Source organism: Aquila chrysaetos, chromosome 12, assembly GCF_900496995.4.
Source record: "Aquila chrysaetos chrysaetos chromosome 12, bAquChr1.4, whole genome shotgun sequence".
Classification (NCBI taxonomy): Eukaryota; Metazoa; Chordata; class Aves; order Accipitriformes; family Accipitridae; genus Aquila; species Aquila chrysaetos.
The window spans coordinates 37,064,911-37,089,321 of record NC_044015.1 but is presented as its reverse complement, the minus strand read 5'-3'; the positions used below and the strand labels follow the sequence as shown (position 1 = coordinate 37,089,321).

The window sequence follows — 24,411 nt, the reverse complement described above, 5'->3', positions numbered from 1 at the left end:
TTTCCGGCTCAAGGCATCAGCTCCTAGCTGCTTTACTGATGTGAAATGGAGTATACGATTCTCCGAGACGTGCATCTCTCCGTGGTCAGATTAGCAGATCTCCACAGTGGTGGAAGGACTAGCAAAAGAAATCCGTGGTGAACCAGAAGCCAGCTGCAGGAGGAGGATTATACTTGAGCACCAGAGTCATCTTCTTCCCTGTTAGAGACGCTGTTTTGCTAAGTCACTATTTGTGCCATTATTTGTCTCAGCAGAGGGCTGATGTAGTCATCAGTGGAAGCTATTAATAGCCTTGAGTTTCTGGGGAAAAAATGTAGGGCTTGAATGCAAGTATGCTTGTTTTGTTTGCGTATAGTCCTTTTTTGAGGAAAATTCAGCAATAAAAGAAGAAAGAGAGAGAGGGGGTTAGCTCTTTATGCATTTTTGAGGTGAAGCTCCTTTTCTTGGCCTCTTCGTGATTTCCAAGGGCGCGTTGCTTTTCATGTTGCTGAACTATGGTAAACAACAGTGTAAAGGGAAGATATCCTCTAAGTAAGCACTAATAGAGGAAACCTGTAGTAAATTCTTGGCCTAAGAGCCCAATGATGGTCACAGTGCCCAACTCATGGGCACTGTGTACCTCAGCCAATTTTGATAGAAACACTCAGGGCAGGAATTCAATGATAAACACACCTGCAGCATTACAGCTGTGCTCCTGGCTTCAGACAGACCACACAGAATGAGTCTGAGCATCTAGGTTTTTTACAGCAAATATGTGTCATTTGAATTATAAACTTCCCTGAATGTTTTTAGATGGGGAAGTACGGTTAGTATATTGCAGGCATGCACACACACCAAGAACAGGTTTTTAAACCACAGAATGCTCTCATATGCAGTGTATTTGCTTATAAGGGACAATATATTACAACTGCAGAGTCTAATCTCTACAGTAACCCAGTTTCAGCTTTCATTTCCTGGGCTAAAATGAGAGAGATATGGGACTTCTGTTCTACTTTGGATTTCTGCAGTAACTGTTACCGAGGGGTTACTGTCTCTCTGCCTCCCTCCCCTGGGGCCTGTGCTTTGCCTCTTTGCTTCCTCCCTCTGTCAGAGCTCTATCAGCACAGCCTGGTGCTTACAGGCTGAGGTTTATGTTCTACCAGCACCATTAAAGTCCCAGGGCACTTCACTAGCACAGTGCAACTTCATTTCAGATGAGCTGCAGCGATTAGTCTTCTGCCCCTCAGGAGGCAAGAGAGGAGGGATAGGACCAGCTATTTTTGTGAATGATAGCTACGTCAGAAGAAATAGTTAAGGATGACAACAAAAACTTTATTTGAAAAAATTATTATGTATTGAAAATATACAGTAGTATCATCAACCTCCTCCTTGACTCTATCCCTCCCCAAGCGTAGGTTAACCCACAAGCATGTCACAGCAACCAGATTTAACAATACTGGTCTCCTTTGTTACTCCCTCTCAGTATGTCTAAATTCTGTCACCAGCAAGAAAACAACAAACAAAAGACCCACTTCTTTCTGACTCAGTAGGTATTTAACAAATCCCAGTCCTCCACAGTGAGGCACAGATGCTTCTGTTTGGAAGTCCTTTCTCTCTCTTGTTCAGCCAAAGCTCTTTTTTTATTGTTCTTTAATTCATGGCTGCCTGCTACCTCCTTTTTCAAAGGTAAATGGCAATTTTGAACTTTTTCCTTATAAAACTGCAAGTTTCCAGATGCTTTTGTTTCTGTCTCCACCAGCTTGCATTTGACTACTTCCTCTATTCTGCGTGTCTTGCCATCTATAGGAAAACAAATAAAATCAAGTTTAGATTTTGGGAAAAACAGAATTATGCTGTAAAATGCATACCTGTCTTACAAATTGTTTTGGCCAAGCCAACCTGGAATACTGACTGCTTTGCTGAAATGTGCATAGGGAAAACCAACATTTATATTTTGGACTCAGAATTTTAAGGAGAAAACTCAGTTACTATATGTTGCCCTAAGCATGCTGCCATGCTGTACTTTAAGAGTTACCCAGCAGTCTAACAAATGAAAAAACTCAAATGCATTGTAATGCAGCTACACAAATGGCTGAAATTGCACACCTGAGATGCTATTTGTACTAAAAAAAAAAAGTATGAAAATATTCCTTGTAGAAAAGAAAACAAACTATGTGGTCTCTATGCAGTTACGTACAGAAGTGCAGAGCTGCTGTTCTGGATCTCAAGTTGTCTTGTGGCTTGATGGCCTCCATAACTGCCTGCTCCCACTGCAAAACTGTCTGAAATAACATTTGAAGGAGTTAAAATATTTCTTGCAAAATTTACGGAAATATCATTGGAAACAACTCTATTCCTTATTCTCTCCTATTCAGTGATTTAATATTCCATAAGGACAATTTCTAGAGAATAAAACAGACTTAAAACCCCATACCTGTTCTGCCCATCCCTCTGTTTTGCAGTTACTATGATCAAATTCTTTCAGAGGCACTTTTGAGTGAACCAGGCCTATCTGCATTTGGAGCCGCTTAATGACAGCATTAACGTCCTAGTGAAAAGGGAAATAAAGTAGTCAGAGAAGAACATTTGATTACACTTGTCCAGTAAACTTAGATGCTTTTTTACCTTGAGACCTGTCCCAGAAATGTCCAAACAATTCAATTTCTTGAAAGAAAGAAGGTATCCAATTCCCACATCTGTGATTTTAGGGTTACCTGTAAGGACAAGTAAAGCTAACTAAGTTACAAGATGTGGAGAAAGATGATCAGAATACCAAGAAACTATTTGTTCCAAAAGCTAATACTGGAGCAAGGGGGTTTGGGCCTTTTTTTTTTTTTTTTGTAATATGCTTCATGTTTTGCAAGTGAGTCAAAACTGACTTTTCCCCCCTAATGATCAAAATACAAGTATTTACAATACCAATTCTCAAACTATTAAAAATATTTATGTAAGTAGCAAGTGGCTGAGACTACAGGTATGGCATGTGCCTTCTAGAAAGTTGTTGGTGAAATTTGGGATTGAGTACTTGGCTCATGGGAAATCATCAAATTAATTGTATTCCTTCAATATTAAGGAGGATAAATTCTTTATCAGAAAGGATACAGGTTGCTTCTAATATTAAACCACGAAGTACTTACAAGACAAGTCTAATACCAAAAGATTCTCAAGTCCCTTTTTCAATACTCGTACTGGTGCTGTCATTCTGCGAAGGCCTGCATCTGATAAAGAGTTGTCTTTCAGGAGAAGCCGTTTTACGCTGGGAGGAGAGATACAAATGCATAGCGTGTAGTCATTGTTTTAGACAGTTTTGCAAAATGTCCTAAAACTCTGTGTCGGAAGGCCGGGGTCTTCCTGTGCCAACCCTTCAGTCTACTTTGTTAACGTTAGTAAGAAGTAGCAAGAAAGAACCCTGGGTTAGTAGGACTAACAAATATCTTTATGTTCCCTCTGCTAGCTCAACAGAAGCACTTACTTGATCAGCTATTCCCAGAGCTCCAGTGACAAATCGATCCTAGAGCACAAGCATTTGCTAACAGAGACAGTAAGGTTCTTTATACAGTGAAGTTCTTTAAACCAAGACTGCCTATCTCAAATCCACTCAAAACTAAAAAGAGAAAAATGCTTGGCAAAATGGGAGAGGACAGATTTGGTAAGAGATACGGCAATGATTTTAAGTAAGCAATGAGGTATTATACTGTAGATGAACAAAACTCAGGGGAAAACATAACACTAAAACATTCTCCAGGGCACTTCAGGACAAAACCTTGACGTAAAACGCACCAAAATCTTCTAGTAACATAATATCCCCTAATTAGCAGTCATCCTGTCTATTGATTTCCAAAATTTTCTACTTTTCAATCTTTAGTATCAAACAAAACTACAAAATCTATTCTTTTGAAATGTTAATTAACTAAATATTCAACCTCCTGCTTGGAGAAATCTTCATCTGGAACACTGGTTTACTTAAAAATTTGGCTGATAAGGTTCCCTCTTAAAAAGGAAATAAAAGTGTAAAACTGTTCCAAATTTTTAAGATGCAGTTTTTACCTGGCCAATGGAAATGATAAAAAGTTGATTTAAAAACGTGAGACAGTAAATTATGTTGCACATTTGTAGGACCCTTTAAAATTCAGTACATGCTTTGGATCACGAGCTTTGTGTACAATAAATTCTGTATTTTGTTTACCTCAGGAACAGGTTCTATGAACAACCAAAATCTTCAAACTTACACATTGCTGCCTGTGAAACTTTCCTTTAAAGTCACAGCCTGATTCTTTGAACTGCTTAGTGATAGGAAAATAAAGTCTTATTTTTAGCTGTGTCTCAAGAAATCAGTACCTAGACAAAGCCTCTTTGGTGAGGTGTTCCAGCAGTTCATGTTCATCTCCAAGTTTACAATAGGAGAGATCCAAACATGTCAGCTCCCGGAAAGACTTAATTTCTTCTAGCTTTTCAGAGATAACCAGGTATCTGCAAAGAGGAAAAAAAAAAAAAAAAGCTATCAGTGTTCAGGCATATAAGGCGGCACCTATATCCTCAAGCATCACAAGCATAATGCAGTAGTTTCTTTTAAGTACCTATGTGAAAATTGACAGAAATTATCCAGCTGTCCTAACTACCTTTTTATGTGCAGTCTGCACACAACACATCTGAGTTCCCAGTCTTATCCTTGAACAAATGTCATGTTTTTGCTTTGATGCAAAATATCAGACTAACAATTAAGACTTCATCTGGCAAACATCGCAATTAGGGACTTCTTTACAGATTATTATTGTATTATTTCAGAATAATGCAAAATATATATTCCAGTTTACTATAAATCAACTTCACAAACTGCTCTTCCTCAGTATCTAGGAAGTGTGTAGACAAACCCACATTCATCCAGGTTTAAAATCTACCTCCAATGTTATCAGGATAGCTTGTCAAATGGCAAAATTTTACTTTTTATATACGTAAATAAAATACTTCACTAGAGGACACCTGCAGGACTCCAACTAGAGCTGTGACTACACCCCAGGCAGTAGTTATTCAGTGTGTTATTTTTTTAGCTGTGTTGGTTCCCTGATCTGATTCACTCCGCAGTCATGCAAACATCTGTGCTGGAACTATTCAGCAGGAGGTTTAGAGATCAGAACAAACCACTAAAGAATGGCATGCATGAGTATGCAGTAATAAGCACGTAGCAGTCACTACCTCACCAATCTCCCCTGCATTTACTTCTTTACTGTCCCCGTGGCAAGACAAGCCCCAAATTCACTAATCTCTCCTGAATTTACCTTATATTCCCAATGGCAAGACAAACCACGAGGTCAGCATCTTCACTGCTGAAATGAGGGCTGCTTACTAATTTGATCCCTCAAGGAACACCTCTTTGGCCATGCAAATAAGGAGACCTTAATATCCTCCCACTGCAAGTATACCTATCAATCAAACTACCCCACCAAATCCCTTTGCCATGCAATTCATCTATGTGGAAGGCAGTACCTACAGTCAAAGCGCAAGCCAATTCTTGAAAGATACTGCTAGCTCAGGGGGGTTGTGAAGAGAATGGGCTCTTTTAGAAGTAAGATTCATCAGAAAACGCCTTAATACCTTACTTCCTGGATTTCAAAGGCTCAATACTTAACTCAGCTTTCTGTAATGGCAAAAGATGCCAGAAGTAACTTCATTTCTGAATTAAGCCCATAAAAAGTATCTGTACTGGAGATAAAAAGGGAGTAGGTTTAAAGGATAAAACAAAGGATAATTGACCTCTGCTCAAACATTCCTACTGTGCTCAGAACACCCTTGGCACTTCAGATGAATATGCCTGTGCTTTGATTTTAAACTGGATAAACCATCCCTTTTTCAAGTGTACAGATGGAAGATAGACGGGTTATATTACTGGGAAAGACTTTAGTAGGAGCAAGGCTTTAAAAACATAATCCAGTTTTAAGCTTGGTAAGACTCTTTTAGTGAGAGACAACGTGGACATTGAGAACATGGGAAAACAGGTGCTGGACTCTAATCAGAATCTCATCAAAGCACATTCAATATGGGGACGGGAACCACAATAAACTAAGGTAAAACCTGCCTGACTTCAAAGCCTGTATCTTACCTACAAGACTCTTATCTTCTTCTGAATCCCCAAAATGAATGGGATGGCAAGGTTATAGTAAATAAATCCAGACAGTTTGCAAGGGTGTATTTTATCTGTAGTCAGCTAAATATGTTGACATGCTTATAAACAGCAATTACAAAAACATCCCATGAAACACCTGAGAAGGCATTAAACACACAGATTGCTGTGGAAGTGCTGATTATTATTGTTAAAAAATAGTTGCAGGTTTAATCCTTCACATAAAATCCCCTGTTAGTTAACACGGATGTAGTCTGTTACCTGTGTTATGATTTGTGTCTTAGAATGAAACCAGCAGCTGCACTTGTAGGAAAGGAATGGGACAAAAGGAAGCAAGCAGAAGAGTCAGGTAAGGCTCAGGTCATTTCATTAAAATTAGGTGGTGTCATATGCCCAGGAGATTTTTTTAAATTATTTTTGAGATAAAATAATTTAAGGGAAACTTTAAGTGTGCTAGCAAAAAGCACTAGCAGATGACGATATTTGTTACTGAACACACTTACCTATTCCGCAAGCATAACGAACATAGCACCAAATTGCCATATGCTTCAGTAAACTTCTGTAGAGCTCTCAGTCCCGTTACTGGTTCTGTGAACTTTTGTCTTGCTTCTGCAGCTGAAAAGAGCTTTTCAGCAATCTGCTCTGGGAAACCAATCAACGAGTCAATGTGATCAACATTGTCAGAAATGTAACCCAGCACTAGGCTGAAGAGAGACTTGGCCGAGTACCGGAGGTTCCCCTCCTTAGTGTACGTGAAGATGAAATGATCAGTCCTCTGCCTCCTTGCCCTATCGTCCTCCCTGTTCATACAAAGCTCCACCGAAAATCCTCTGGAAAACAGCCTAAAAGGTCTTGTTTTGGGAGTGACATTCTGTATGCCGCCTGCACCCTGATTTACCACGTGCAGCTTCCCATTTTCACGCACATATATTGGCCCGGTATCCAAATGGCTTTCTGAGTGGAGACAGTAAGACATTCCCCTCGTCCAGTTCTGCAAAAACAAACCGTAGACGGGTAAAGAATAGCCACAGAGGAAAACACTGCTCAGGAAAGACCCCAAAGCCTGGCGGCTCTCCTCAACGCCCCGAGCACGGCCACGTAACCCCGCAGCGCAAGGAAGGACAGGCTGCGTGGAACAGGGGTGTGTGCCGCCTGCCATCAAACCGCCAACACGGGTCAAGTGGGAACTGAACACGGGGCTGACGGAGAGGAGAAGAGCCTTCGCTCTGGCAGGGCCCCGCCACTCTGTGCCAGGCGCTTATCGGTGGCCTGGGGCTGGATGCTGGTCCTGCACAGGCACCGGCAGCGGGAAGGGGTCTGGGGGCTGGGTGGGAAGGGGCCCCCACAGCTTGGCCTGCTCTGCTGCAGGCGAGGAGGGGGAGGGAAGGGAGGAAGAGGAGGGCAAATGGCTGACTGCAGCAGGGCAATGGAGCCTGCTGGAGAATCTCCCTCCCCCCCGGGGGGGGGGGGCAGGCTCCTGGAGACCCTTCCCCAGCCTAGCCCAGCCGGTGCCGGGGGGCTCTGGTTTGTGAGCAGGGGTCCTGGCGGGGGGGGGGGGGGGGGGGGCTGGAGGGCACCGACCCTGCTGTGGCGGGGGGCAGGGGAGGGACGGGCTCCGGTCCTGTCAGCTCCTGCCCTGAAGAACCGGGGGGGGGTCAGGTCCTGCGGGGCGGGAGGAGATCGGGCCCTGCCTGGGGGGGGGGGGGACGGGGACCCCGGGGAAGGGGTGCCGAAGCGATCGGGAGGAGGGGGGCCGAGGGGATCGGGTCCGGCCCTGAGGGGGCGGGAGGTCGGTCGGGCCCTGCCCGGGGGGGGGCTCCGTGAAGGGATCGGGCCCTGCCCGGGGGTGAGCGCGCCCTGACCGGGCGCAGCCCCGAGGGGCGCAAGGGGGAAGGGTCCCCGCCCCGCCCGGCCCCCCGGTCCGCCCCGGCCGGCAAGCGTGGGGCAGGGAGGCGAACGTCCCGCTCCCCGCGCCCCGCCGGGGCCGCCGGCCCGGCCCCCACCTACCTGCCCCGGGAGGGGCCGCCCCGACGCGCCGTCAGCCGGGCCGCGGCTCGGCGCTCCCGCCGCCCATCCCGCAGCGCCCGCGGGCGGCGGGAGGAGCCGCGCCGGGGGCGGGGACCGGGACCGGGCCGGGGCGGCGCGGGGCATGCCGGGAGCGGGGGGCTGAGGGGCGGCCGGGGTCCCGTCCGGCCTCCCCCGCTCTTGCGCGGGGCGAGCTCCCCGCTTCCAGCCCTGCCGCTTCCCCGCACGGCCACCCCTCGGCGCGGGGCGTGAGACTCCCGGGAGGCTGCGGGAAGGGGCCGTGAGGGTCTCTCTCTCTCTCTCTCTCTCGCCGCCCCGCGCCTGTGAGGCGCTCCGTCTGAGGTGGCGGGCGCCGCGGGACCCCGCGAAGCACGGCGCGGCTCCCGCAGGCTGAACGGCGGGCGCCGGCGGGCGGGGCCGCCGCCGTTGCCTGGTTGCGGCAGGCCCGGCCTTCCCTTCCCCGCCGCTCCGCTCCGCTGCCGGCCGCCGCGCAGGGATGAAGGCCGCCGACTGGTGCCTGAGCTCGGCGGGGGCTGCCCTCGTCCTGGCCACCTCCAGCGACGAGCAGCACCCCGCCGAGAACGTCGCGGACGGGTGAGGAGGGCGCGGGGCGCCGAGGGGCCGGCGGGGGGTTTGCGCGGGCCCCGGCGGGAAGCGGCTCCCTCCCGCAGAGATCCCTCCCGGTGCTGCCGTTATCGCAGCCCGTCACCGCCGGGCTCTGTCCTTTGCCTTCCCTCATAATTTAACTCTTTTCTGGGCCCCCCGCCATTCGTGAGTCCTCCTGTGGCACGGCTGGGCTGCAGGGCCTGAACGTTACAGTATTACAGTATTACGAAGCTCCAGAGAGCTTCCCCGTTGTCGTACCGGGGTTTGCTTAAAATACGCCACATAAAAATGTCTTTGCAGCTTTTTTGGGTTTTTTTTTTTTTTTTTTTTTTTGTGATAAATTTCTTTCAAGACGGTTATAGATGGAAAGCTGCAGGTGGGGCTTTTGTCCTGTTCTCTCCACAGAAGTTCAGAAACGTTTTGGACGACAACAGGCATGTTCCCACAGGAGTTCATTATTGGTTTTCCTAAATGTGTAAAAATCAGCAAAGTCGCAATCCAGTGTTATTTGGGTAAGACTTCATGTACTGCAGTAGGTAATAGGCACTATGTTAAAATGTGTGTCTGTGCCTATATGTAAATTCTTACAGTAGTGTCACACTCCCCAGGCAGTCACTTCTAACAGATACATAAAGCTTAATTTAATTCATAAAGCTTCATTTAGCTTAACAAAGCAATTGTCCTCCACGTCCAAAGTTTTTCATAAATAAATGAGAAAAAGATGGAAAATCTATCCCACCTGCACTTACTTTGTTCTTACAACACCTTGTATTGAGCTTGTAATTAACCGTTCTGTTGCACAGTGTGAACGCTGTTCTAGTTTAATGGACAGGACTACAATACTTGCTCTTAATGATTTATTTTTAATATTGATTTTTATAATTTTGTAGGACAGAACTCTCTTAGTTTTACTTTTTAAAATAACGTAAAGGAAAATGTGAGTTCTAAAACAGAAGGGACTGTTACAAGGTCAGAGCATGGAGACAGGAGCATGACCATTAGCAATGGCTACGCAAAAGACATGAAAACTTGTAATTGTTTGTCCAACCTGGAACATGAAGCTGGTGGCTGTATTATAGTCCTGCCCCATAAGTTAGTGGACAAGTGGATTAGTTAATGCTCTTAAAGTGCTTTGTAGATGAAAAGTGATAGAATAAATATCATTATCAATAAAGAATCAGAATTTGTGTTGATATTTTAAATGTATATATGTTTTAGTGCGGACCTTAAGGATTGAAAGAAGTGTATCTAAAGACCCAGTAGGTTTTGAGCAGTGTATTGAAAAAGGTAAGATTCTGAATTTGAAGCAGCAGGGATTTTGTGGGAATAATACTGATCTTTTTCAGTGAGTCATTTTAACCCCATGTCTGTTTGTTGAGTAGTCAAGTGTGGCTTGATGATTACTTTATTAGACATTAATGTAATAGTCACATTTAAATGAAGTTTTTGACTACTGCTGGTCTCTGTAGCAGTTTGGAGATGTAAAATGCTGTATAAGGGCTAAAAGCACTACTTGTGCATTTGCTTTAAAAACAGACTTACATAGTATAATAGAGTGCCATTTCCTGCATTGGTTGGTTGGTTTGGGTTGGGTTTTGTTTTTTTTTTTTAATGCCTCTTGGGTGACATTTTATAAAACAGTGTAATGAGTGGGATATATATACACTGGGATACTGCAAAAAGTATTTTTTCTCTTAAATCACCTTGTAAAAACAAAACAAAACAATTTCTGTATGCAGTGAAAGTTCACGGTCCTTGAACTCTCTTGAAGTCCAGTGAAAACTTTGCACAGCATTGCACATTATTCTTCACTATTTGCTTTAAAATGTATTTTCTAGATTTGCAACACACAGAAGGACAGCTTCAAATGGAAGAATTTCCAGTGAGTATTTACAGTGTACATCAGTAGTGGTTCACGAAATGGGATGTCTAGGCTAACTGGGGAGAAACCATGAAAAACCAAAACATGTCCATTTACAATTATTGCTAAGTTGATGTTAGATACAGGAATTTGTAGATCATGGTATGAAATTGCACTTCCCGACTGCTCCTTTGTAGATTATAGTATGAAATTGCACCTGCCTAGTGCTCCTAAGTATGTGAAAGAGCTCTTTCCAGAAGTGTGGCAATCTTTCCTCCTTCAATTGTTGCCTTTAAGGCTGCAGTATTTGGGAGGGATGGGACTCTTTTGAATTGCTGTCATCTAAAGAAACTCTGAAGGTGGCTAGATGTATTAAAAGGGTTTGATTTATGTGTAGTTCGAAAACAGACACAGAAATATCTAGATCCTTTTAACAAACTTCTGCAAATGTTGTTTGATAGCTACGTTACTACAGAGAATGCAGTAACTTTTTTTTTTTTCCCCTTCTACAGCTTCCTGATTTCCAAGCCACTTACTTGCGTTTCATCATCAAATCTGCCTTTGATCATTTTGTATCAGTGCACCGGGTGATGGCAGAGGGCACAGCAGAAGACACTTAAGTCCAGCTTAAATTTATACCTCAATTTTTTTTATAAAGAAGTTACATTTTGATATCTGTAGTGCAGAGAATATTTATTATTAAAATCGTGCATTAAAGTGTTTTTTGAAGGTATGTATTCCCCACCAGTTTAATGTATGTAATAGAATGGAATCATTTAGGTTGAAAAAGACTTTTAAGATCATCGAGTCGAACCGCAGTGCAGTACTCGATAATTGTAGTAACAGCTTTCTAGTTTTATAACCTAGACTGTTACCCTAGAACACTTGAACATAACTGAGTCCATTTAAATTAATATGTTTATATCAGGCTTTCTTAATACATGAATTAAAACTCGATTTCCTGTAAAATGTTTCCCTTGCACTCTGAGTTAAATAGAAAAACAAGCGTGACATACTTAAATGGGAGGTATTACTTCCTACTGTCAAACAAGTCCTTCAAAAGTTCTTAAACTGGTAACTTTCTCATCAGCTCAAACTGTTCCAAGATTAATAGGATGAATATAAATGTCTACTAATGCTTAGAAATAACCCAGGGGGAGAGGGGCAGGGCGGGGAGGGAAATAATCTGAAGCCATATTGAAGTGCTCTGATGGATTTTTAATAATTGCAGATCAATCCCTTGTTTCTATAAATATTTTCTACAATCAGGTCACGGCCGTCTGTGCTTTATGCTATGACTGTCATAACAAATATTAATAGAAACAAATGCTGATAGAGATTGTCTTATTCAGAAGCCTTCTGAAGTCAGTGAAAGTGAACGTTTAGGAAAATTGTATGTATACAAGAGAAAGAGAATCTTAAAAATGTGAAATCAGTTGTTTTGCATGCCAGTCGACTTTTGCAACTGTCACCACCCGTGATGTTTATCCTGCACGATATTCCTTACAAATGTAAACATTGGTATCCAGTCCTGACAGCTCAATGAACCCAACTGCTGTTCATTACTCCATGTGGTATAAGCATAGTAAGGTACTACAGTGCAGTAGTTGGGGTTGTAGTGATGAGACTTGAAAACCTCTAGACAAACACATAATGAACCACATTACACGTGGTCTTTAGATGTACATACAGTAGTCTTGTTGTCTCTATTGTTATTTTTAAATTCTTTTTTTTTCTTCTTATATCTATGAAAACTTAGTCATTGAGCTTTTTTATCCAGATAGCTTTTACTCTGAAGTCCTCTGCTCTTCTTTTTCTATTTAATTTTTTCCAGGATGGCGCGTATTTCCTGGGGGTGATAATTCCAAGGCCCCACTCCTCCCTGCAAAGGCAATAAAATTGTACAGTGATGCTCAGGTAGACAAAGCAGAAGTCCTTTGGAGCACAGCAGTTGCACCAGAACTATGGGCAGGTGTGCTTGGGCTTCCCTCGCATGCCAGACATCGCGTGGGAGATGGCGTATGCACAGGTTACACCCTGCTGTGTAACTGGGCCAGGGCCAACGGCTGGATCCTGGAGCTGGATCTACAGCTTAGATGTACCTAGGCTTCCTAATGAGCCAAAAGATAAATATTTGAGCAGGACTGAGGTGTACATCAAATATGTACATTGTGAAGGCCCAGACTGGTTTTGCTGCAAGTCCTTTTTTCTCCACAGTTGCAGTGAATTGTGAAATTCTTAGCTCTCAAACAGAATGAAATACCGACTCTTAAATGTAAAGCATTTTCAAATTATTTTGAAATTTAAAAATCTCAATATATTGTGCTCATTATTATTGTTGATCTTACCTTGTAGATGACCTTCCCTCCTTGAAGTAGATACAGTCGTTCTGGCAATGCGGCATATTTTGAACTGCTCAGGTTTTCCATAGTGTCTAAAACCACTGGACATAAAGGATTATTTTTCTGAAGAAATTGTGCTGCAATTTTTCGATCTTCAAGGCTTCTGTGATTTTTAATAACAATATTGTTTTTAAAAGCCCATCCATCTAAAACAAATGAGAAAGGGGTTTAGCAAGGAACATTTTGAATAGATGTTAAGCGTGGAGATGTACTGTGTGTCATATACCAAAACTGTGTTAAAAGACTGCTGCATTTTACTCCTAACACCAAAACTTGCCATGAAATGAAAGCCTCCCCCTCAGAGTATGAGAGCGCTAAAGCTTTTAAAATAAATGGTCCGAAGATCTTTTTTTTCTTTTTCTTTAATTTCAGCAAAATGTATTTTCCCCTTGCCCTGGATTCGGAAATATTTGATGTAGTTTAGCTGAAATTTTCCCACATAAATCAGCCCTAGAAAGGTGTCAGGTGGGGGACATACCCTATTTGGGTAAGGTTTGTCAAAATCATTGGCACAGAGGGGATTTTAAAATGGCAAATAGCGCTGTCAGCTGATAACCTTTCATTTAGCAGTCACAATGATAGTACTGTTCATTCTGTGTGATTCTACTCATTAAGCCTATAAAACAAAATTTCATATCTGTGAGAAGTGAAACATTTGAGCCAGGGCACACCTTCCTTTTTCAGAAATATGCAAACACATATTTGCACACAACTCTTCCTAGTAAAGCGGAAACTAGCAAAAGGTTTTGATGGTTGACTTAGTTATTATCTGTTTCTGAACTACTGAAAGTGATGTATGGTTAGAAAACTTGAAAACTGTAAATGTTACATTTTAGAAAACCACCTTAACCCTGGGATAAGATCAGTGCCAATGTGTTGCTTAGAGTCCAGTGTAGATAGAAGATAGATAGAAGTGTAGATAGAAGATAGAAGTTTGTTTGCTAAATTTTTCAAATCAGGTCTGCATCCGGTTCTTGAGATGTGTTAAAAATGAATTTATTTTTTTAAAAACACATAACATGCTGGCATTGTACACTTAACCTTTGTTATATGAAACGCTTTTTTTTTTTTCCCCTTCCAAAAGGAGCTGTACTAACACGAGAGGAAGTTTTGTAAAGATGTAACTGTGTGCTTCACCTTCACAGAGATGAGTGTCTTCAGCAGGAGTACCTTGGTATAAAGTCAGATGTGTGAGTAACATCTTTAGAGAATTAGGGACGCAAGCTGGTGCCTAGGTTTGGTGTTGCCACTTTTGATTTGAGGAAGATTTCCTTCCCTGTTTGCAGTTCCCTCCTCTGCTAACGTACTTTTTTCTTAAAGGGAGTGATACCTGTCTGAAGTTTTGGTGGGCATTACTGTGATGTTTGTACTGTACCTACTGCATGAGCTTCTTCGATGTAGATGATAAGGAAATCTGCTATAGAGCTGAAATCTTTGATGAGCTTGTTGAACTCATCAAATTTTAACATAAACGAAGGTCAGGTGCAACTTCCAAAATTCAGGATTAAAGGTCGGTTATCTGGAAAAAAATGGGACAGTTTGTGGTGAAATCAGTGATGGGAGAAAGGACAGAATTAAATACATGCACTGAATTGAGCCTCTGCCACAGTTTCCTGGGCAACAGTAGGTGAGTCGCTTACCCTGTAACTTTCTTGCTAGGACATTAAAATTGGCAGCAGAACATCTGCATCTGTGCAAAACAGGCATAAAGATACTTTCATGTCCCCGGCCTGCCTCTGACCTGTGCCGGACCCAGCAATGAGCTTAACCGGGGGGACCCTTTCCTTTGTAAAGCCCAGTAAAGGCCAGAGGCACCGTGCAGTCACACGGCTTCTCTCACGTCCTCGTCACGAGAGTCAGTTCTCTCAATTACCAACATTTTGGGATAGGGAACTGGTCTAAAATGGGTATATACAGCGTGTAGCACATCACAGCCTCCCCGAGATCCTTAGTGCGAAGGAACTTCAAAAATACTAAACATGATCATCTGCAAGGTTTTTCAGAGGACACTGGTTCAGGGATGGACATCAAGCACAGAGTCCTAATGCCTTTTAATGAACCTATTGGACACATCTTGATTTTTTTTCAGAGGTGTCAGTTCTAGCTGAGCTGAGTGGAAGCTGCAGACTTTTCAGTCATGCATCACAGGCTTTCGTGCTTTCAATGTATTTCTGCAATTTCCTGTCCAAACAGAACTCTGGTTATGTATTATTATTTATTAAACTAACATTACACAAGCCACTGGCAAAAGTATCCATGCAGTTGCTTACAAATTAACACAGTATGTGCCCACAGGTGTTAGCATTTGTTTGCAAGGCCTCAATTTAAGAGAACTTGCAGGATTTTTAAGCACCTCTTTTAGTCTACGGTTTTGCTAAATTATCTGAAATCTTTTCAAGACCTTCCTTCTGGCTGGGCTTAACTTCAGAACCTGCTGCTAACATAGATCCACATCCTAAAGAATCTAATAAAGGGGGTACCTTCCTGTAGGTATTGTGTACCTCTTTTCCAAATTTGCATCCTAGTTTCTACATAAATATATATATATCTCTGTATATAATTAGGAAAGCAGAGTTAAGAGAAGGGTGTAATCCCTTCCCTGGGGATCGAGACTGCAGCTTAATGATTAATTCCACGTTCTATAGATATATGTGAGGGAGGCAGTGGGCAAAGTACAAAGCAGTTACTTTTTCCTCTGCTTTATTTCTAGCCACTTTGAATCTGGAAAAAAACAGCGTGTGCTTTCTAGGCTTTAGGCTGGTGAAGCAAGCTGGTGTGGGACTTTCTGTACGTACAGGGAATGACAGCCAACACTTGTGAATCACTACACATGGTTCCGATTCTGGGTCTTCTCTCCCTAAACCAAATTATTATTTTGGCTTTCAGTGAAAGGGTATTTCCAGGCAGAGCCAGCTTTTGCAAGAGGTTCGTAAGCTTACTGGTGTGAGGGGATATTGGAGCCAGGATGATAAACACAGGTTATTTTTGAAAATCAAGAGGCAGACAGCTGGCGTGAACGTGCTGCATCATTTCCACCAAGCGACTGCTGTTAGTCTGGTCTGCCATGTCGTGCGCTCTCGTGCCAGCTGCCTGTCCCTGCTCCCTCAGCAACCCCTTCTCATTTATCGTCTTAGCGAACCAAACCCACCTACATGGCTGATTTACTGACCTTGCATGAAATCAAAGAGGTGACGAACTTCCCCGTTGAAAGTCACCACCGGCGTGTTGGGAGCAGGGTGTCCCTCGTGGGCTTCGTCCTCCAGCCTCTTCCACTTCACCTTCAGCACAAAGAGCAAATACTTGAAGCTGAAAAAAGTCGGACCCCAGTTTTCGTAGCTGAACTTTGGATTCTCGTTCATTCTGCTCCTTTCGCCCTGTTTTAGGATGTGTCTCCTCATGGCGTTGGGGAACAGTATCATCAGTGTTTTGCCGACAACAACGCACGCAGTAACGTGCAGAAGAATCAGGATTTTTTGTAGGAATACCCTGACACTGAACATCGTGGTGGAGGAGGTCTGACCGCTTCTGACGGGAACGCAGTGCGATGGCAGGGGCAAAGGTAGAGGGCAAAGGGGAGGAAAAAATGTTCACGTGTTTGGCCAAATTTCTGCCTCGCCTTGCACGCCACCGCCTCTCCATGGACTTCAACGTCTGCGTGAGCGAGGAGCCTGTCAGACACGCTGTCTCCATCTCACCAAAGGCGTTAATTACAGTGACGGATAGATTTTTAGTGGTAACTGCACAGCTACAAGGCTTATTCACAAATAAGCCCTGTATTTTACTCATGAGAGGAGCTGAATCAGGATTTTTTCCCTGAACCACAGACTAAAAGTAAGAATTAACGTTAGCAGTGCCCGAGGGCCGCGCGTTTAGACCCTGCACGTGCAAGGCTCGCAGCTCGCACGTTGTCCGGCAGGACCATCGACGCAGACGCTCGGGGCCTTGGATTGATGCCGCCGCTTGCGTTTCGCGTCTGCTGTGCAAACGCTGTCCTGTTCCTGCAGCTCTGCCTCCCGTGGTGCTCTGCCACGCACCGGTATTTGTCACTTTGGGGCTGGAAGGGTACCCCAAAACTATATACACCCTAATATATATAAAAATGGAAATTATCAAAATACGCATTATGCGTTTATCGTAGAAGATCTGAACATATAACTATATGTATGAGCACTGTGTGTCTATATGTGTGCAACCTTCATAAATACAGCAGCCGTCGCCCCGTTCCCTAACGCGTGCCCAGCAGGGCTGGGGGCGGCGTGGGCTCTTTAAGGGGGCGGGCGGAGACGGCCGAGGAAGCGCCGCGTGGCCTGTGATTGGCCGGCGCAGCGAGCGTCGCCGGTGTGTTTCTTTGGGGCCCGAAGAGGCGGGGGAGGAGAGGAGGGCAGCGGAGCTGCTGATTGGCTGTCGCTGAGCAGCGCCCGCTGCCCCTTTAAGGGAGCGAAGCGGCCGCTGCCGGGAGCGGTTGGGCTGCGGAGCCCGGAGGTGCGGGGGCTTCCCCGCTCCCGCAGCGGGGCCGGGGTGACCGCGGGCGGCCCGGGGTGGCGAGGGGGACGTGGGGTGGGTGGCACGGACGGCCTGGGGCAGCGTCAGGGGAGGCGAGCGGCGGCCGGGACGGGCACGGCGGGGAGGGGGTGAGCGCGGGGTCTGTCTTTCAGGAGGGTCGAGGCCTCGGGGACCTGTTCCTCGACCGAGCGGATGAATGGCGACGGTGGATGACCTCAAATTCCAAGGTAAAGGCGGCTATCGCGGGGGTAAAGGTGGGGTTTGGGGCCCAGCTGGTGGAGGGGTCAGAGGTTTAGAGGCTCGGAAGCAGGGCTGAGCTTTCTCCGAATAAAAGCTTCCGTGAAGGTTTGCGAGTGGCGTCAGGAATATCTCCGGTTTTCTGAGATGAAATTGTGCTGTTGGTGAGCTAAAAAACGTAACCGGTGTTGACCGAAATCCTTTGTGGCGGAAAGTGAAAGCTGAAACTGGGCAGAGCGCTCTGTCATTCGGAATGGACTGTAGTTTCAGACTTCCTTAATTTTTTACAAATAAATTCGGGTCTGAAAAAAACCCTATTTTTTGGAGAAGATTAAAATTACCCATTTCTACAGGCTCTTCAGAGAGGCAGCTTCCCCCTGCCCTTGCAGAGATCTGCTGGTCCTCGGGTTGGGGCTGATCGCAGGAAGGAAAGGCAGGCTTCAGTGGTGCTAGTTTATCATAATGCAGGCAGATTAGCAGGAAAGACAGCCTCACGCTTCATTAACTAAGTAAATGTTCAGCTTGATCCGTGTCAGTTTGGGCTTTAAGAAACAGATCATATTTGATGTGCCTAAGCTAGAGACGTATCCTTTCTTGGGCTGTGTAGGGGTCTTAAGGTAGTTTTTTGAGCCACGGGAACAAAAATTTTGGTAGCTTGATCATCACCTGTCTTGTAATGTACTTATTTGCAGAATTTGACGATGCAGCTAATTTGCTTGCAGCAAATCCCGACGCTACCACGATAAGCATCGATGAGCCAGTTGAAATCCCCAAGAATCAGCACGGCCGTCTGCAGGAGCCAGGGAGAGAAGAAGATGATGAATTACTGGGGACCGATGACTCCGATAAAACAGAGGTAACGCTTTTACACCTACAGTGCCTCTGTTGGCACGTATACAAATGGTGCTGACAACACTGAGATCTTTCTAGAGGACACCAGGGATTCATGCTGGGTGACTTAAAACTCTGCTTCTTCTCTGTCACGGGTTACTTTCTCGATAGCAGAGTTGGCAGAAGCAAATGTGCATTGGCTCTTCAGCTGTTGTGGTTTGCAGCCTAGGAAATTGTACTGAAATGGTGGTGATTTAAGCTGAGCAAATATGCCAGGAGATGAGCACAGCAGCAGCTGAAAACCCAGCACCGTGCTTGTTTCTGTTGGTTCTGCTGTGGGGTTGGTGACTCTGGCAGGAGAGCAGGAAACTTGGAAACGTCCAGGGCTTGTTTGAAGGGTTCAGCTAATGCAGCTGTCAATGGCGGTGAGGGAACTTGTGATGCCGATGAAGGCATGTGTTGTAAACGATGTGGCAGAAGGTAGTGTGAGGCTGCTCTTTAGGACCTCAGGCCACTATTCTGCTTGCAGGGAGATAAGCGACTAGCTGCTGCTAACAAATATTAGAGGGGGAAAGGGAAACCATTAAATAATTCATAGTAAGTGCCACCTTGTTAAGTTTGGTTTCTGTCTGGGTACAGAAATCACATAACTATTGTGTAAATGAACTAGTAATGCATAAATTGCATGCTTGTAACATTTTCCATGTTGCCTTTCCCACCATACAGCTGCTTGCAGGACAGAAGAAAAGTGCCCCTTTCTGGACATTTGAGTACTATCAGACATTCTTTGATGTGGACACGTACCAGGTTAATACTCCACTCCGGAGGAGAACTGTTGTCTGAACTATGCCTTATCCAGACATTGAGGTTCTTTCCTTCTTGCATTTTTAGTCAGACAAATCTGTATGTTTTCATAGGTCCTGGACAGAATCAAAGGTTCAGTTTTCCCCGTACCAGGGAAGAACTTCGTAAGGCTGTATATCCGCAGCAATCCTGACCTTTACGGTAGGTACGAGGTGTGAGAAGTTCTCTTCTGTGCTAAATGTTTTGAGTTTGCATTTCTTTTTACTTGCTAACATTAAAAAAACAAGAGGGCAGAGGAGTTGCTACTGAACTTGTTTGTTTCCTTTTAAGGTCCCTTTTGGATATGTGCCACACTTGTCTTTACCATTGCTGTTAGTGGCAATCTCTCAAATTTCTTCATCCATCTGGGCAAACCAACCTACCACTATGTGCCCGAGTTCAGAAAAGGTTTGTAAGTAGTCGATGTGGTCCTGAGTTCGGGAGTTTGGTTTTTTGGTTAGTTTTTTTCAATGCGCTAATGAAGTAGTATAAAACCAGGTCACAGCTTTGATTTAGCAGAGTCTTTTGATTGATTGCTCTCTCTAAATTTTGAGAGATGTGAAACAAGTCGTTAAAGTGGGCTGTACCTGGCAGAACGCTACTCCTCCAGAGCATAAAGGAATTACGGGGTTTCAGTAGAGCAAGCAGGAGTAATTAGAGCGGTTATTTTTCTAGCCTTAGTGAATGCCTCCTTGTACAGAAAGGGAAAGCCCAGCAGTGGCCACTGTGGTGCTTTGGTAGGTGCCTTTCTGGATCCATGGCCTCCTAGGAACCTGCAGGCCTCAGACAGAAAATGACTGAGTTAGCGTATTACTCATATTGCCTACTGAGGGCTGGAAGTTCTTACCTTCTGGCAAACTCGAGAATAAGCAAAAGATGCTCAACTGATATGTGCCCCAGACAACTCAGTGTGAGGAGCCAGTTGTCTACACCTGTCCCTGTAGTTTGAAGGAGACTGCTGTCCCTGCAGAGGAACATGGCTTCTGTTTGTTTCCAAAATCCACGGCGTACTTGGAAGAACACTGCCACTTGGGAGTCCAGTCACTTGAATAATTTCAGATTTGGAACTTGTGCCTGTGTTCCCTTTCATTTTTTTCAGCATGTCTTCATTCTATTCTCATTTTTAGTAGCTGTTAGTAGCCAAATTTCTATTTTTAACTAAGTTTTTTATTTCCTCCATGGCTTTTCCTTTCACACTGAAACTGACAGCGTTTTGTACACAGGTATAATAAAGAAATTGAAAATATCGAGAATACTTTCTGGAGTCTTTACTTTTAAACTAACTTGAAGTACTGGCAAAGTAGTGGGTGTAAACTGGATGTAAATGCAAAGTTCTCAGTTTATTAATAATTCAAACTTCTTTTTTTGAAAGTAACTTCAAAGGTAGCTTTCTAGTTTTCAGGCTAAATGCTTCTACATGTTTGATTCTGGCTGGTATTCTAAGTAGAACATTAAACCTTTTGTCATATTTCCAGTGTCCATAGCAGCAACAACGATTTATGCGTACGCTTGGCTCGTTCCCCTTGCTCTCTGGGGATTCCTGATGTGGAGGAACAGTAAAGTTATGAACATTGTCTCCTACTCGTTCCTGGAGATAGTGTGTGTATATGGCTACTCCCTCTTCATTTACATTCCCACAGCGGTACGTATGGCCTAAAGAGTGCACCTCTATTACATGCCCTGAGAAAAGGTACTGGTTTAGAAAATTTGCCATTTCTTATAATATTATTCATATTAGTGAAAATTCGGAGACTGGGCAAATCATTTGCTCCTTTTGCTTCATTAGAATAAAGCTTTTTGTTGAAGGTTGTCTAGTGTAAAGATGTCTTGTGGGTCTGGAGAAGCCCAGGACAGGTCATTTCCCCAGAGGCAGCAAATCCAAGCAAGGGTGCTGCTGGCGAGCCTGGCAGGCAGCCCGAGGCAACTTCAGGAATCGGGATGTGCGTGTCCCCAGGTACAGACAGGGGTGTGCAGGATGGCAGTGCCGATGGCTCCGAGGACAAGTTTCCCTGGCAGGGACTCTGGCAAGGGGCAGGCCTTGGAGGGAGTGCCATAACTCAGCGGACACACTCTTGTTGTGTCTGGGAGTAAAGCTCATCACTGCTGTTATTCTTTTCCTCAAATAACAGAGACATATCAGATAAGGCATGAGTTAATTTGTGCACAAATTGGCTGGAAGCGATGAAGTGTCACAGAACAATGTGTTAAATAAATGAATCCCTGTTTCACACAGTCTCTCTAACAATCATTTTCCTCCCTTTTACAGATTTTATGGATCATTCCACAAAAAGTGGTGCGCTGGGTCCTAGTGATGTTCTCCCTGTGCCTTTCGGGGTCTGTTTTGGTGATGACCTTTTGGCCCGCTGTCCGAGATGACAACCGGAGGATTGCACTGGCGACCGTGGGGACCATTGTTCTGCTTCATGCCCTGCTGGCTGTCGGCTGTTTGGTATGACACTGCCTTTCCCTTTCTCTAATCTGTTATTTCCTGGGACTGGCAACATGTTACAGTGCAGGGAAGGAGTAGTTGGCTGGTTGCTGAAAAATCTTTTTTACTAAAGAAAGAAATAGTACTTCCCGAAAAAACCTCCAAGGTAAAAGTTCCAATTACTTCAAACATAGCAAAAATTGATGCCAATCTGACTTCGACAGTGCTACCAACAAACTCGATAATGAATATGTCTTCACCACAAAACCACTCACAGGACAGTCTTAAATTTATCTGGAATTCATCATAGTATCAGGAAAGCGTTAATCTTTATTGTATCCAGTTGCAGCATAGTCCAATGAGTACTATGCTTAGTTAATCCTTTAAAATTATTAAATGTTCAATATATAGCATGTGCTTGAGTTTGATGTATGAAAACATAAACATGCTAGAACTTACTAAAATATCAGCATTATGAAAACAGAAGACCCTAATGCTACTGAAACACATAACGATGAGTACTTAAATTATTTGTTGTCTCTTTGTTGCAGTAGAATGATATATCATCCAGGCTTCAGTTCTGTTCTCCCCCAGCTTCCAGAATAGATAGATTTGGTTCCCTGCAGCTCAGCATGCAGGGAGGCGAAGGCAAAACACAACTCTTGTGTTAGCAGGAGATTTGCAGCTGACTCTGGCGGGACTCCTGTCACTGGAGACTGCCTGGAGCTTCACCAGTTAAACCAGCAAACAGTCAAATAAATATCTGCAATCCAATCCTTTCCAGTACAAGTCTTTTTTCAAAGGCCTTAGCTGCTAACTGTTATATTTAAAAGTACAGTTTGGAGCACCATTTTAGTTGACCGTTTCTCATCTGATAAGAACAGATCCAAATTTGCCATTTCAATGCTGTGTTTGTACCTTGTGAATGGTGGGTGTGGAAAGAAAGAGTTGGAATGAGGCAGAACTGTTTGTTTCTCTCTAAACAGTCTTGTTTCTCCTCTGTAATAATGTAGGCATACTTTTTTGATGCCCCTGAACTGGATTTTCCTGCACCTATTATCCCTGCTCACAATGGAACAACAGTAATAACAAAGAGTCAGTAAATAAGGTAAGAATCCAATCTCAACTTTCTTCTGTAATCATCACAGACATCTTGAAACTTTTCCCCATTACTGTAGTTGAGTGGAAAAGGGTTTAACAGACCAATTTTGCCAAATGGCGCCTATATATAAATACCGTTTATTAACTTTTCTTCCAGCTGTAAGTTTTAAGTATAGCCATAAAAACGTAAAAGACTCTGAGGAACAGACAAGTTATCTTTCTTTTCTTTGAGGTTTACTCTTGGCGAAGAAACACACATTTAAATAATCTACTTGGTCCCATAGGTTGTTTCAAAGATTTTTTTTTCCCTCAATCCCTTACAAAAGCTCAAAAGTGTTTCTTAGAATTTGTACTGCACAAGTAAAACTTAAGCAATAAACTATTACGCTCCTATTTTCCTTTCCATTTAATGTTAAATGTAAATCTGAATGGTTTTTCCCCTTGACGTTTGTGACAACATGTTTCAGAGCAGCAGCTCTGTGTATGGGGACCTTGGTGTAGTCTCTGAGCAGGGCTGACTCGGAGCCTGAGCCATCCCTATGGACCGCATTCCTTGTGTGGGATGATTTGAGGTTTTGCTTCCTGGTAGCTGGGAGTGCTGCCAGCAGCAGATGACATTTGAATTCTGTTGGAGAGATGAGACATGGAGCAGGTCTGGGAAAAGGCTAATAGACGTGCAGAGGCCAGCCTCCGCAAGTACACCAGCCACAAGTGTGTATGTGAAAATTGGAGTGTTTACTGACTAGAAGCTATGTTAGATTAAAAAAAAAAAAAAAAAAAAAAAAGGCCAAATATGCTTAGCAAAAATGGTCATAAAAAATGACCAGCTGTGACACAATCTAATCACGCAGATCAATTGTAGAAGTTTTCCTCCTGCAAAATCAGTTTATCATCCCAGGTGCCTATTAAGATTCAATATGATAGTAATGAATTTTAGTATTTAGATATAAATGTGTGCCTTATTGTGTCCTCTGGTGCCTGTGAGGAGCTGTAATATTAATGGGAGTTATTTGTCTCTTTCAGATTACAATGCCTGTTTCTCCATCTGTACAGTAATTTTATTTTCGGTTATTTTTTCACTGAAGACCGTGGGAAGCGCAAGAACAGGGGCTGTTTTCTGTAAAGGACAGTGATGTCCCACGGACATACGGACATCTCCGTGCTCCCTGGAGACAGACTGGTTCCATAAGGAGAGCGCACCGTTGATCCTAATCCTTTACAGTTGTTCTTTTTTTAAAATTCTACCCACGCTCACCACGCTGTTTTGCCTCTGAATAAAGTGTTCTGAAGGCGATTTGCGTTTTGTGTGTGGAAATACCCAGTACTCAACCCCAGAGCTGTCGAGAGGGTTTAGCAAGAGGTGCGAAGGCGGGGTGGAGGCCAAACAGCGTTTTGCCCTCTTGCTGTGGAACCCTCTCGAGGCTCACCCACGCACCCACGCAGCGCTTTCGGTAGCAGATGCCACCCTCCCCGCTGC

At 44.0% G+C, this 24,411-nt stretch overlaps 4 protein-coding genes across 10 annotated transcripts; 2 read left to right on the top strand and 2 right to left on the bottom strand.

Moving 5' to 3' along the window:
* Positions 1–1,290: 1,290 nt before the first annotated feature.
* LRRC42 (leucine rich repeat containing 42) lies at positions 1,291–8,234 on the bottom strand. Of its 2 annotated transcripts, XM_030032789.1 has the most exons (8): positions 8,105–8,234; positions 6,601–7,088; positions 4,318–4,449; positions 3,117–3,235; positions 2,605–2,693; positions 2,414–2,527; positions 2,177–2,261; positions 1,291–1,779 (listed from the first exon to the last, which is right to left on the bottom strand). In XM_030032789.1, the coding sequence occupies exons 2-8, from the start codon at positions 7,071–7,073 to the stop codon at positions 1,523–1,525; spliced, it is 1,269 nt and encodes a 422-aa protein (XP_029888649.1). In that variant the 5' UTR covers positions 7,074–7,088; positions 8,105–8,234; the 3' UTR covers positions 1,291–1,522. The 2 variants fall into 2 exon arrangements, with proteins under 2 accessions (XP_029888649.1, XP_040983891.1); XM_041127957.1 differs by lacking the exon at positions 8,105–8,234 and having other exon boundaries at positions 6,601–8,094.
* HSPB11 (heat shock protein family B (small) member 11) lies at positions 8,221–11,558 on the top strand. Of its 4 annotated transcripts, none has more exons than XM_030032796.2 (5): positions 8,221–8,716; positions 9,134–9,162; positions 9,947–10,015; positions 10,567–10,610; positions 11,102–11,558. In XM_030032796.2, the coding sequence occupies exons 1-5, from the start codon at positions 8,619–8,621 to the stop codon at positions 11,207–11,209; spliced, it is 348 nt and encodes a 115-aa protein (XP_029888656.1). In that variant the 5' UTR covers positions 8,221–8,618; the 3' UTR covers positions 11,210–11,558. The 4 variants fall into 4 exon arrangements, with proteins under 4 accessions (XP_029888656.1, XP_029888654.1, XP_029888652.1 ...); XM_030032794.1 differs by having other exon boundaries at positions 9,080–9,162; XM_030032792.2 differs by having other exon boundaries at positions 9,080–9,240.
* A 228-nt stretch (positions 11,559–11,786) lies between these two features.
* DIO1 (iodothyronine deiodinase 1) lies at positions 11,787–16,548 on the bottom strand. Its single transcript, XM_030032791.2, has 4 exons — positions 16,161–16,548; positions 14,367–14,510; positions 12,938–13,137; positions 11,787–12,471 (listed from the first exon to the last, which is right to left on the bottom strand). The coding sequence occupies exons 1-4, from the start codon at positions 16,489–16,491 to the stop codon at positions 12,406–12,408; spliced, it is 741 nt and encodes a 246-aa protein (XP_029888651.1). The 5' UTR covers positions 16,492–16,548; the 3' UTR covers positions 11,787–12,405.
* An 808-nt stretch (positions 16,549–17,356) lies between these two features.
* YIPF1 (Yip1 domain family member 1) lies at positions 17,357–24,228 on the top strand. Of its 3 annotated transcripts, none has more exons than XM_030033039.1 (10): positions 17,357–17,473; positions 17,647–17,721; positions 18,454–18,587; positions 19,289–19,369; positions 19,480–19,567; positions 19,697–19,813; positions 20,881–21,047; positions 21,672–21,854; positions 22,847–22,941; positions 23,958–24,228. In XM_030033039.1, the coding sequence occupies exons 2-9, from the start codon at positions 17,691–17,693 to the stop codon at positions 22,934–22,936; spliced, it is 891 nt and encodes a 296-aa protein (XP_029888899.1). In that variant the 5' UTR covers positions 17,357–17,473; positions 17,647–17,690; the 3' UTR covers positions 22,937–22,941; positions 23,958–24,228. The 3 variants fall into 3 exon arrangements, with proteins under 3 accessions (XP_029888899.1, XP_029888898.1, XP_029888900.1); XM_030033038.1 differs by having other exon boundaries at positions 18,424–18,587; XM_030033040.2 differs by lacking the exon at positions 17,357–17,473 and having other exon boundaries at positions 17,560–17,721.
* Positions 24,229–24,411: the final 183 nt, after the last annotated feature.

What these genes read in the sequence shown, in the direction of transcription:
- HSPB11 (XM_030032792.2), top strand. Translation starts at nt 8,619, where the DNA reads ATGAAGGCCGCCGACTGGTGCCTGAGCTCGGCGGGGGCTGCCCTCGTC. An exon ending in GCCGAGAACGTCGCGGACGG is followed by an intron (nt 8,717 to 9,079) that starts GTGAGGAGGGCG and finishes AATTTCTTTCAA; the next exon opens with GACGGTTATAGATGGAAAGC. An exon ending in CGCAATCCAGTGTTATTTGG is followed by an intron (nt 9,241 to 9,946) that starts GTAAGACTTCAT and finishes TATATGTTTTAG; the next exon opens with TGCGGACCTTAAGGATTGAA.
- YIPF1 (XM_030033038.1), top strand. Translation starts at nt 17,691, where the DNA reads ATGGCGACGGTGGATGACCTCAAATTCCAAG. An exon ending in TTGATGTGGACACGTACCAG is followed by an intron (nt 19,370 to 19,479) that starts GTTAATACTCCA and finishes ATGTTTTCATAG; the next exon opens with GTCCTGGACAGAATCAAAGG. An exon ending in TGTGCCCGAGTTCAGAAAAG is followed by an intron (nt 19,814 to 20,880) that starts GTTTGTAAGTAG and finishes TCATATTTCCAG; the next exon opens with TGTCCATAGCAGCAACAACG.
- LRRC42 (XM_041127957.1), bottom strand. Translation starts at nt 7,256, where the DNA reads ATGGCAGGCGGCACACACCCCTGTTCCACGCAGCCTGTCCTTCCTTGC. An exon ending in ACCAAAGAGGCTTTGTCTAG is followed by an intron (nt 3,236 to 4,317) that starts GTACTGATTTCT and finishes CTCTCCTCCCAG; the next exon opens with CGTAAAACGGCTTCTCCTGA. An exon ending in TTTGGTATTAGACTTGTCTT is followed by an intron (nt 2,694 to 3,116) that starts GTAAGTACTTCG and finishes TTGTCCTTACAG; the next exon opens with GTAACCCTAAAATCACAGAT.